The 12,497-nt window shown below is 42.3% G+C and overlaps 1 protein-coding gene across 5 annotated transcripts in view; it reads left to right on the top strand.

Annotated features, from left to right (window-relative positions):
• The window catches only part of FBXW8 (F-box and WD repeat domain containing 8), a 122,013-nt gene that overhangs the window by 27,922 nt on the left and 81,594 nt on the right, over positions 1 to 12,497 (top strand). For all 5 annotated transcript variants that reach the window (XR_004059569.1, XR_004059570.1, XM_030938891.1 and 2 more), the window contains exons 3-4: positions 2,313 to 2,477; positions 6,580 to 6,668. Coding sequence is in view for 3 of the 5 variants with exons in the window: in XM_030938891.1 (XP_030794751.1) it covers positions 2,313 to 2,477; positions 6,580 to 6,668 (254 nt within the window). In the remaining 2 variants the exon portion in view is untranslated. The remainder of the gene's footprint in view (positions 1 to 2,312; positions 2,478 to 6,579; positions 6,669 to 12,497) is intronic.

Below are 12,497 nucleotides of genomic sequence, written 5' to 3'. Positions count from 1 at the left end.
TTTTTTTTAACAGGCAATTTCTGTTTCTCTATCAGTATCTTCTATATGGTAAGACATTGCTCTTCTACTTTCTTTTACTTCTTTAGACATGCTTTCTTTTAGTATTTTGAACATATTTAAAATAGCTGATTTAAAGTCTCTGTTTAGTAAGTCCAGCGTCTGGACTTTCTCAGGGGTAGCTTCTGTTGACTGCCTTTTCCCATGTGTATGGACCTGCTTCCTTGTTTCTTTGCATGCTTTTGTAATTTTGTTAAAAACTGGACATTTTAAATAATGGAAACTCTAGAAATAGAATCTTTCTCCCTATGCAGAATTTGCGGTTATTGCTGTTGTTATATTTGTTGTTGCTGCTGTTTGTTTGTTTGTTTAGTGACTTTTCTGGACTTATTCTCTAATTTGTATTCTTTGTCATGTGCAGCTACTGAAGTCTCTGTTGGCTAGCTTAGTGGTTAGCTAGTTATGAAATGGAGATTTCCTTAAATCCACTAAACCAGTAAGTCTCCCAGCCTTTGCTGAGGTGTTCTCTGTATGTTAGAGTACTGCTTCACCATTGCAGCAGCTTACAGCTCTGCCTTAGCCTTCACTTCCTGCTGGTACAGAGCCTCAAGGTCAGCCAGAGGGGAGAGGTTAGGGCTTTCTCTGGTCTTTCCTGGGCACACACACAGCCCTATACGTTCATGTGGCATTCCAGACTCCCAGGAATATATTGGAGCCTTTCAGAGCTTCCTGTGGACATCCCATTTCCCAGCTTTTTCTTTCGAGCTTTTTGGTCAGCCTCTTGTTTGCCTCAACTGTCTGTGCTCCCCAGGTAGCTGTAGAGTTAAACAGTTGCCACTGACTATTTTGGGCAAATGCCCTGGAGATAGAACAGAGAGAGTGCTCAGCTAGGTCAGATAAAGTCAAGCCTTGAGAATAGAGCTTTCTGGCAAGCTGCCAGCAGGTCAAATGGTGACAGTTCTCTAGGGATTTGATTTTTGGGGAGTTCTAAACATGTCTGGCCTCTCTAATGGCTGCTAGGCTGCCGGTTTTTACAGCTGCTGTCTTCACGAGGCTGTTGATTTTTAAGGCAATCCCAGAGCTGGAGGAGGAAACAGAATTAGCACACATTAAAACAACTCAGACGTCACTGTTCTTACTGAGATTCAGGCACTTTTCTTGAATAAATGTTCCTCAGAATGTTGCAATCCTTTTATTAATTTCCAGATTCTGAAAAAGTTGATCATTTTTGGTGGAATTCTTACTGCTGTTACGGAGGAGCAGGTCTTTAATCTGCCATCCTGTAAGCTAACTCTCTGTCAGTGCTTTATCAGCTGAGGCCCTTTGTGCAGTAAGAGTCTGGTTTCCTACTTTCTCTCATTTTCCTTCTTCCTGTCTCTGTCTTTGAGTCTTGAAGTGGCCCTAAGGGAGTGTTAAAAAGTACAGGGTACTGTAACCTACCTGTCACCACTCTTCATTAGAAGTGAGTCTCAACTTTTGGATGGATAGCAAGCATCAGGCACTTGATCCTGCGTTCCCAAAATGCTCTGCAGACTGGTATCACACTGATCTGCTCCATCAGTTGCTCATCTGCCAACAGAGTCCATCTTTTGCAGTCTGGCCAACTTTGCATATTATCCTGTGATGAAGTAAACTCTTTGTTCCCCTAAATTAGTGTTGGAAAACAAAATGCTAGTAGTTAAAATGGCCATTTCCTCTGGATACTGTTGGGATTTGAAAGGCCAGACATGACATTAATTTTTCTAGATCTAATCTTACAGTCCTGGATAATGGCTTGAGTTTTCTGTTAATTAAATATGTACATATGTTTAAAATCTAAATTCTCACATGCAATTTAAATTTGAATTTTCTACCTGACCAGATGTTTGGGTTTTAGGTAATTTTATGACAGCCTTTGATTTCGGAGGCCATCGATCTTCAATTCTATAAGGTGGAAATACAAATGCTGTTTGTCAAAAGTAAAGAGATTCTGTTCTGAAAAGCTCTGTGTGATTGTATAGCTGATTACCATGTAAAAGTTTGTGTTTTTTGCATTTTATGTATTTGTGTATTTTCTTCTCTTATTTGTTAGATTACCATTTAACCAAGTAGTCTAAAATGTGATATTACATGATGGTACAACAATTTTGAAATCTTGAAAGATAAAACTGGAAACATTTGCTTGTATTTTTTTTTCACCTCATAGTGTTTTGTTAATGAGACGTTTTATACTGCCATAAACCCAGGGCAATAATATAGGTGTTGATTGATTTTTGGATGACAAGGGGCTTCTCTAATTGCAGAATTTGACATTTGTGTCACTTCTGCTGTTTTAGGTGAGCAAGACGTGGAAGGTGATTGCGGAGGATGAGGTGCTGTGGTTCAGGCTGTGCCAGCAGGAAGGGCACCTTCCGGATAGCAGCATCTCTGACTATTCTTGCTGGAAGCTCATCTTCCAAGAGTGCCGAGCCAAGGAACACATGTTACGAACCAACTGGAAGGTGGGCAGTGGCCAATATCATTACCTGTGAAAGAATAGCCTGCAAGGACATGGAAATCCAAGCTTTCACTCATAGCCTGAGATTAATTGCCAACAGCGAAGGGAGAGGGGTACACTGAGCCGCCCCTTCAGCTGTTGGTGACTTGTTGCCCATTTTGTTTGCCATTAGATGATTTGCCTCTGTTTTCAGCCTCAAGATTTGGGAACATCCTCTTACTCTGCAGGAGAGGAAGGGTGAGATTGAGTTGCCAGCCACTTCCTCTCTGATTGTTAGGGTGGTCAGAGGAGTGCCCCGTGCAGCCCCTTTGACTTTCACCGACTCTCTGGAGGGGCCCAGAAAGCAAAAGCACTACCTGCATACAAAAGAGGAGCCGAAGATGTCATTTCCAGTAAATGTAAGAGGGAGATGATTAAACATCTCTAAGCACTGTCTTCTCTTCCCTCACATAACCTACTGGCGTGCTTCCATAACATTTATCACTTCAAAGTCTCTACAGAAATATTAGATCACAGCTAAGAATTTGCACAGTGAAGTGTTTCCATAGGAGATAACTGTCAAGAGCCATGTTACATAAAGCTGTTTGAGGCATGACGAGACAGCAGTGTGGTGGCAGTGTTTCCTTCCCACCTGGGAGGCTGGAGTTTCAGTGGTAGAGAAGGGATGGAAACATTCTCTTTACTCCAGTAAAGGTCAATCCTAATAGACTTTGAGATTAACAAGTTTTTGTGCATTACTGATAGTGACATATTGCCTATGTGCCTGTCTGTCCCTAGTAACCTCCTAACCTGATGAGTGACCGATACCCTTGATCTGGGCAACCTCACACCGTTTCTAGGAAAGTTAATATGAGCAGTGTCTCTCTAATTCAGGAGTTCTCAACCCCAGCACTAGTGACATTTAGGGCCAGCTAATTATTTTTGTGGGGGGCTGTCCTGTGCATTGCAGGCTGTTGAGCAGTATCTCTGGCCTCTCCCCGTTAGACACCAATAGCATTCTCCTCCCCCAATCATGACAACTAGAAATGCCCCTAGACATTGCTGGATGTCCCCTGGGAATCAAAATCCCATCCCGGTCGAGAACCACTATTCTGAGAGTTAGTGTGGTTATCCTTTCTTAGGCCGTTAAGACACCACCACTAAGACAGGTCACACTGGCCCCACAGTGCCCTTTTCCATCGACCTACGGTAATAAACTCGTCTGGAGGAAGCCCCCAATCCCTCTTGCTCTTGTGCCTGGGTAGGTCCATATGATGGACACAGGCAGAAACGTATGACAAAGAAAGCTGCCCAGACAAACCAAGGGGTCAGAAAGCAGAGGGTCTAACCCTGGTGGGAGAGGCTGCGATTTAAGGAAAGCTTAAGAGCTGAGTGTTAATGGGGCCTTTCTCTCCAGAAAGGAGAGATACTTTTGAGATTTACAAGCAGGAGACTTGGAGATATTTGGCATCCCCAGGCTTGAATTCGAAGATGTCAGACCCTGGTAGAAAAAAGCAGCAGCTGTGTTTTTTGCTTCCTCTTTGGTGATGGAGAAAGCAAGGGAAGAGGACAGGTGTGTCCTTGTTGGGCCTGGAGGTGGCAGAAGTGACAATGTTTTAAAGACCCACCACCTAGCATTTGGCACTTAGTAACACTTCACAAGTTATATGCAATCTAGCTGAATGGCTATTTAGTATTTCTTTCTAACTAACACGAAGTCATCTGTTAGGTAAATACGCACTACATGGCTGTTGATTGAGTGAACTGGAGTGGACTGCAGGCCAAATCAAACATGAGGAAGACTTCTATTTGGAACATATCAGGTCCATTTCCTGACACTGTTCACAAGGAGAATTCTAGGAGTGAAAGTTTAAATGATGTATCTTTCATTAAATGTAATGGTGGGATTCTTACGAAAATTCTGGAACGAAAGAAAGCCTTATCAAAACGTGAAAGGCAGCTTGGCACTGTGGGTCACTCCTGTAATCCCAGCAGTTTGGGAGGCTGAGGCAGGTGGATCACTTGAGGTTAGGAGTTCGAGACCAGCCTGGCCAACATGGTGAAACCCTGTCTCTACTAAAAATACAAAAATTAGCCAGGCATGGTGGCACACACCTGTAGTCCCAGCTAGCTGGGGGACTGAGATTGGAGAATCGCCTGAACCCTGGAGGTGGAGCTTGCAGTGAGCCAAGATTGCCAGCTTGGGCAACACAGTGAGACTGTCTCAAAAAAAAAAAAAAAAAAGAAAAAAGAAAAAGAAATGAAAGGCAGTGTTGGGGCAAGTTGCTTTACTTTTGTCTGCCTCCATTTTCTCTTCTCTAGAGTGGGAGCTAGGAGTGGCACTGCTCATGGCTTCGTGGTGAGGATGATTGTCATCAAGTGTCTGCCACTCCTCCTGCAGAGGCTGGTCCACACTCAGTGCTCAGGCGAAGTTGGCCGTAGGAGCGCATAGGCCTCTGCACACAGATGCAAGGTTCTGTACTGTGCATGCTCGACTTCAGGATGGGTTAGGCAGGCGATTTGGTTTGGTACCTCCTAAATCAGTGTCTGGGGAGACCCTAGAAGGGACCCCAGGGCTCTCAGGTACCTCCACAAAGGGAATGACCTGCAAATGCATGAACTTATCTGGAACTGCAGTTCAATGCCAACCTGGAAATCATTTGCTAAACTAATTGTGGTGGCCATAGTATTCTTTTTCCTGGTGTTTGCATACATGTAGGTTTTCATCTTAGACCCTTTATTTTTCTTTCAATACCTTTTCCCTCACAAGAGCTTTTCTGTTATTGTAACCTTGGCTGCGGCCCTCACACAGCTGTTTCCCAGATCCTTGTCTTCCCTCCCCATATCTCCAGTCGTACAACAGCTCCACGTGGATGTGTCCAGTTTTGTCTCAGCCTTAGACTCGTTGCTTGGATTAAGTTAAGACCATCATACGAATTACTTTGCTCAGTTCTGGAGTCTAGGTGCTTAATAAATGTGTATTTTAATGGAATGATGTCATAATCTTTTTCCTAATAATAGAAATAATAATAATAATGACTACCACTTATTGAGCACTTGCTGTATGTTAAGAACTGTGCTGGGCACTTACACTGTTTCTAGTCCTTGTCCTTGTCCCAGTCTGGTAAAATTGAAATTATGGTATTCTCGAATATCTTTATTCATGCTTGCTTTGTGGCTTAACTATCTCACTTTTCCCAACCTCCCACATGTAAATACTTTATATCCATTCAGATTTCCTTCATTTTAATTCAATTTAATTTTTTTTAATTTTTTTTTTTTTTTTTTTTTTAGAGATAGGTTCTCACTCTCTTGCCCAGACTGAAGTACAGTGTTGTAATCATAACTCACAAGTTCCTGGACTCAAGTGACCCTCCTGCCTCATCCTCTCAAATAGCTGGGGCTACAGGCACATGCCACCACACTTGTCTATCTTTTACATTTTTTGTAGAGATGGGGTCACCCTATGTTGCGCAGCCTGGTCTCAAACTTCTGAGCTCAAGTAATCTTCCTGCCTGTGCCTCCCAAAGTGCTGGGATTACAGTCATGAGCCACAGTGCCTGGCCTAGACTTTCATTTAAATACTATTTCCATGAAACCTCTGACCTCTCAGTTAGAAATGGTATCATCTCTTCTCCTTTTTCTCATCCTGATCTTTATCTATTTGTATATAATTTTGCATTTTATTCTGAGAATCCTTATAAGAGTTAACAGGTAAGGTATCATGTAATACTTTTTTTTGCTGAACTGAACTTTTTCGTATACTTTATAAGCTTCTTTAGATACTTGCCACTCCCAGCAGATATGTGCCAGCCTATTGTGGATGGTAGTTATTGGTGAGCACGTATTTGCTTTCTATTCTGTAACCTCCTGGAAGATGGGGCAGTGTCTCACACATCCCGTGTCCTCGAGTTCAGTGCCTTTGGGATATATGGTAACTCGTCCATGCTTGATAGCTTAGCATGTTAGTCATCATTTTTGTCTTTTTGAATGCCCACAGAACTTTAAATGCACTTGCTCTCCATGCTGTAGAGAATTGCTGTGGAAAGTAGGTGGAAAAGCACGATGCTTGGCTTTTGGGCTGTCCCAAGAATAGTCTAAACTGCATCCCCCTTTTCCTCACGCAGAATCGCAAAGGTGCCGTGAGCGAGCTGGAGCACATTCCTGACGCGGTTTTGTGTGATGTGCATTCTCACGATGGCGTGGTCATTGCTGGGTAAGCAAAACCATTTCCACTGAGTGCTCTGCATCTGAAGGTCTTTCATTTCTCACGTACTGCCCTCTGAGTACCAGTGACCTTAGCTTCCCTTGAGAGCATGTACCTCCCTCAGTTACAGCCCATGTGGAAGAGGGAGAGTCTCCGTGATTCTGTTCCCGAGGACGTGAGAGCGCCGCAGCAAGGGTGAGAAGCACATGGTGTAGAGCGGATCTGTGATCCATTTGTCTCAATATGTCTTTCCCAGCTTTTAAATCACTTTTGTGGCATGTTATGTGAGATTTTCATTAAGGCAAACAGTTTGTATTTTATGAAGACATAAAAAAGTCAAGCAAATATAATAAGTGTTGGCACAGACAGGCCCTGTTCTCATTCTCTTTTTCTAAATCCCTTATTGTGAAGAAGGGCTGTGACCACACATCATCTTCCTTCCCCACCATATAGTACATATTTGTTACTTAAGTTGTCCCGAAATAGGTTTTTTTTTTTTTTCTCCATGGCCAAGACATTTAATTTTAGCTTCTGTAAATTCCTTCAGCTTCTGTCCCAAAAACCACTTTGATGAAGTCTTCCTACTTTGTTACAGAGGTACATTTATATATTTAATTACTGTATAGTAAGATCAGTTTTCTTTTTGGATTAGGAAGATGTCATGAACTACAGCCTCAGATTGTATACTTAATACCATAAAGTAGAGACCAGAACACTTAAATTTCTGAGTTTGGATCAGCTATGGAGTGAGACGCCTTAGGGAAGTTCCTGCCTATGGGAAAACAAAACAAACCTTGGACTTTAAAACTCAGTAGTAGAGGAGTCCTTTCCTTTAAAGAAAAATCTTTCCGTAAGCAGCGTTCCTTAAAGAGCACCTTTTGAATAGGAATTCCAAAGAGTCGGATTATTTTAATGTTTTGTGGTATGCAGTGCCTATGGAAAAAAGTATTTCTGCTTTAAACAAGATATACCCAGGAGGAATGCTTTTCTTCAGTTTCTGTTTTACTGGATATGATTTAGAGGTGAAAGTCCTTCTTGGGAGTGCTGCAGAACTAGTTTTAGAAAGATGGATGGCCCAGATACTTGCGATTCTGTCCATTAAGTTATCAGTGCACGTTGGGCTTCTCCACGTCATTGCTAAAATATGGGCCTGCGATCGCCCGATATGCAGCTCCTTTCTACCCACAAATGCTACAGTTTGGTGGGAACTCCAGAAGTTACTTAGATCATTCCAGCTAAAGGGATCTCTGCCTAGAGTGTCAGAAGACACTTGAGGACAGAAGGCTGAGACTGTACTGAAAGAGTCGCAAAAGAACTTACAAATAAAGGAGAACCTTGAATCTCAAAACCACTTACGAATTTCTTCTCTGGAGCTCCCGAAGGGCAGGCCCCTTACGAGTCCAGATGCCAGACCTTCTTTCCCTGCCTCTCTGTTCCCTCGGGGTTTGTTCAACATTATAGATTATGCCAGCACAGAGCAAAACGATGGCCGAGTTCTGTGGATCAATAGGATGAAACCTGATCTGTGGGTCAGAGAGGCTCCTCACGGCTCCTCTTTCTAAGAAAACCTTACATTGATGGCTTAGCATGAGAGACTTCAGTCTTGCTTGTATGTACAGCATCTTGTGTTTATCATTAAAATTCTATCTGGTGGTTACGATGCTTGTTTTCTGGGTCAGATCTTGAATTCCTTTTCATTTGAGACAGTGGTGTTTGTGGTTACCTCATTCCCAATCAATGTTGAATTCACCAGGCTTTCTACAGTTATGTATCTCCAAGGAGCTTCTTAAAGAGACAGTGGCCACCTCACCCCTTCTTTCTCTTGTACTTACCTTGTGTTCTGTTATTCTTCTTTTTTCCTTCCCTTTTCTCTTTCTTTTGCACAAGTGGAGTCTGTTCAGAGGCTTAGTTTTATGTAACTAGAGCTAAACTATGAAGCATTTTTGCATTTATACCTATTAAGTACATTTCATATCATTGATGGAGAGCAGAATCTCTTTTTCTCACCTTTTAAGCAATCTGTGTAAATATTCCTAGTTCGGAGTCATGTTGCATAGGCCCAGACTGATATTTATTGCAGTGAACCTCATGATGGACCCAGTCATGGTTCTTCCCTACTCTTCACATAAAACCAGTGAAACCTGAAAATAGTCACTCATTCATAAACGCATTTGACACTCAAATACCCATCATGTGAACAGGACCTGACCCCTGTCTACCTCAGGCTTGTTTTTCCAGTGGAGAAACAGACATTCTTTCCAAAGCATCTGATGGTTCACTGTTTTGTCCTCACAGTCTTGCTTACTCTACAGTCTTACAAATAATTTCCAGTTAACTTTCCCTGACATTCAGAACTCTTTGACATTTCTTTCCAAGCTACCTTTTTCCTTATTACACTTGTCAAGTGTACCTTTGTTTTTTCCACACTGTTCTGTTTAGTTGCCTCTGACTGCATCTTTTTTTTTAGTTGGGATACAGTCATATGCCGCATAACAGCATTTCAGTTAGTGATGGGCCCCATATATAATATTGGCCATTCGTGTACCCTAGGTGTATAGTAGGTTCTGCCACCTGGGTTTGTGTAAGAACACTCTATGATGTTTGCACAGTGATAAATTCACCAAAGGATGCATTTTTTCTGAGTGTATCCCTGTCGTTTAGTGACACGTGACTGTATAATTCATATGCCATAAAATTCACTCTTTCAAAGTGTATAATGCAGTGATTTTTGTTTAGTAGATTTAAAGGTTGTGCAACAACACCACTATCTAATTCCAGAACATTTTCATCAACCCAAAAAGAAACCCAGAATCCATTCGTTAAGGCCAATTGCAATCCTGTCTGCTCCCAGAGATTTCTCTAGCGCTGTAGCCTAGCGTCCACTCTTCTGGGAACTCCTGGAGACAGGACCATCTGCAGCTGACAGGGCAACTCGTCGTGTGGCCTCGCTGTTTCACTGAAGCGTTTTTGTTTTATATTGTTATTTTACTTAGAAATAATATTTAACTTTACAGCCATCTACTGTATTTTCTTTCCAGCAATTTGTACAAAAGCATCTTTTTAAATTTAAATTAATTTTTTTTTTTTTGACACACAGTCTCACTCTGTCACCCAGGCTGGAGTGCAGTGGTGCCATCTCGGCTCACTGCAACCTCCGCCTCCCAGGTTCAAGAGATTCTCCTGCCTTAGCCTCCCGAGTAGCTGGGACTACAGGCGTGCACCACCCACCCAGCTAATTTTTGTATTTTTACTAGAGATGGGGTTTCACCATGTTGGCCAGGCTGTTCTCAAACCCCTGGCTTCAAGAAACCTGCCTATCTCAGCCTCCCAAAGTGCTGGGATTACAGGCGTGAGCCACTGCACCCAGCCTGTAAGCATCTTTTAAAACTATGAGTGGTATGTCATATTTTGTTAAATGTATACTGTTTTATATGGCGTAAGCATTAAAACTTAATACACAGACTCCCCTTGCCCCCCACCACCTGTATATGATGTTATGTGGGAAACTAGAGAAATGCCTATGTCTGTTCTTTAATTTCTTGGTTTTCTCAGCTTAGAATCATACAATTTTAAACCTGGAAGGAACTTTAGAGACGATCTGTTCTGAGACCCTCATCTTGCGTGAGGTGGCCGAGGCTCAGGGCCATGCTGGGTGTGCGTGAGTGGAGCCGCTCCGTCATGTTTCTGCAGCATCCACAGGCAGGGCTGGCTGGTGAGGCTGCCGTCTCCAGTCCTCATTTGCTGCTCTGAAGCTTTGGCTATTGTAGCGTCATTTTGGTTTTTCTTTTGTGACATGTGCCTATTTAAAAACAAAAGCAGCCGGGTGCATTGGCTCACGCTTGTAATCCCAGCAGTTTGGCAGGCTGAGGCGGGCAGACAACAAGGTCAGGAATTCAAGACCAGCCCGGCCAACATGGTGAAACCCCGTCTCTACTAAAAATGCAAAAATTAGCTGAGTGTGGTGGTGGACACCTGTAATCCCAGCTACTTGGGAGGCTGAGGCAGGAGAATTATTTGAACCCGGGAGATAGAGGTTGCAGTGAGCTGAGATTGCGCCATTGCATTCCAGCCTGGGCGACAGGGCAAGACTCCGTCTCAAAAATAAATAAATAAATAAATTAATTAATTAAAGTAAAAAGAATAAAAACAAAAGCAGTGGTAAAAATCATGTTGTTTTGCAACTGTGTTAGAAAGTAGAGAAGAGAAAGTCACTCAAATTCTAGCATGGAACACAACCTCTGTTAAGGTCTCCCATGTGTCTGCTTTGGTTCTCAGTCTGTTTTTCTATGCACGTTTTTTCATAGTGTGATTATAACCTTTGTTACATTTGTGGCCTTTTTCCCTCACCGAACTGATGAATTTTTTTCATGTTGTATGTTTTTCATTACTTTCTTTGACTTGTTGAAAAAACACTTTGGATAATTATACCCCAGTTTCCCTATTTATTCCCCTAATAGTGAACATTAATGTCATTTCCTGTGTTTTGTTATGTGGATGTTATGCATATTTTATGTATATACGTCTGCAAATTTTTCTTTTTAGCACTACAAATCTTTATTTTAAAATGATTAGACACATGCTACTGTAGAAACTTGAAATTCTATATAAGTGCATAAAATAGAGAGTTAAAGTTCTTTCATTATCGTCTCCTAGTCTTGCATTCCTGATTGTTTTTCTAGGTTAGAGTCCTGTAAGCAGAATTACTGGATTCAGGAGAATGAATTTTTATTTTCCAGATTAATAAATTATTTAAAAATGCTTTTGTAGCCCTCAGCTTCTTTCCAATGTAACCTTTTGACTTGAAGTCTCCAAACCATCGCTGCCATCTTCCTGTCAGTGTTGTACATAGTGAGAGCCCATGCCTCCTGCCCTCTTCCTTCCTCCCCATCTAACCTGGCTCCGTCCCAGCCCTACTGCACTGCACTCTCAGAGGTCCCCCGTGATCTTTTGCTCAACAAACCAATGGCCTTTTCTTGGCTCATCCTCTCCAGCCTCTTGGCAGCATTTGGTCCTGTTGACTTTCCCCTTTTGAAATGGTGGGGGCCTTGTGTTAAGCATCTTTGTGCCCTCAGAGTCTAACATCTTTCCCAGGACCCAGGAAACTTTGAGGCAAGTGTGTAAGAAAGGAAAACTCCCCTTCGGCGACCCCACACTCTGGGCTTCCATTACCTCCGTGAGCGCCTTCTCTGGCCCTCGCTCTTGCTTTTCTCTGCTGTCGCTTGACCACTTAGCAGGGATATGCAGCAGTGCAGAAAAGACCTGCACCCGTTGTTTTCTTTGCTGGAGAGAGAAGCGGATGTGCCTTCAACTGCGGCTGAGCCATTCAGACACCACTTTTACTTTGCTTTTTCAGCGAACATTTCTCATTTCTTTAACTTGAGAAAAATTTGTGTTCACAAGTCACCAATCTACAGAATCAGTCACCTGTCTTTCTCTCAAAATTCAGCGCCTGTCTGCATTTTTATCTGTAATCTGCTAGACCTCCTGAAATGCTAGCAAGGTTTAGTGTGTGTTTTCTTTGTGTTTTAGCAAAGTTAGTTGATAGTAAGTGATCAGGAAACGTGTCTTTTGTTTCTTTGATTTATTGGGGTAACAGCTCTTAGAATTTTAGAATGTTTTGAAAAGTATATGTTGATTCTTGAGGAGAAAGAACAGAAGAAAGGGGTATATGGAAACATTCCTGTTCTGTTTTGTGATGCTTAGACTGTTCTCGTCTTCCTTCTCCCCAGTTGCCCTCTGGAAGCTGAGTGTTGCAGTCAGATGACATCATGAGTTCAAAAAAGTCACAGTATAAAACCTGAGGTACAGGACTAGGTGTTGTTTGCCATAAGTAGTGAA

This window comes from Rhinopithecus roxellana, chromosome 10 (genome assembly GCF_007565055.1).
Source record: "Rhinopithecus roxellana isolate Shanxi Qingling chromosome 10, ASM756505v1, whole genome shotgun sequence".
Taxonomy (NCBI): domain Eukaryota; kingdom Metazoa; phylum Chordata; class Mammalia; order Primates; family Cercopithecidae; genus Rhinopithecus; species Rhinopithecus roxellana.
Note: the sequence above shows the minus strand (reverse complement) of the source record. Positions and strands in the feature narration are given on the sequence as shown.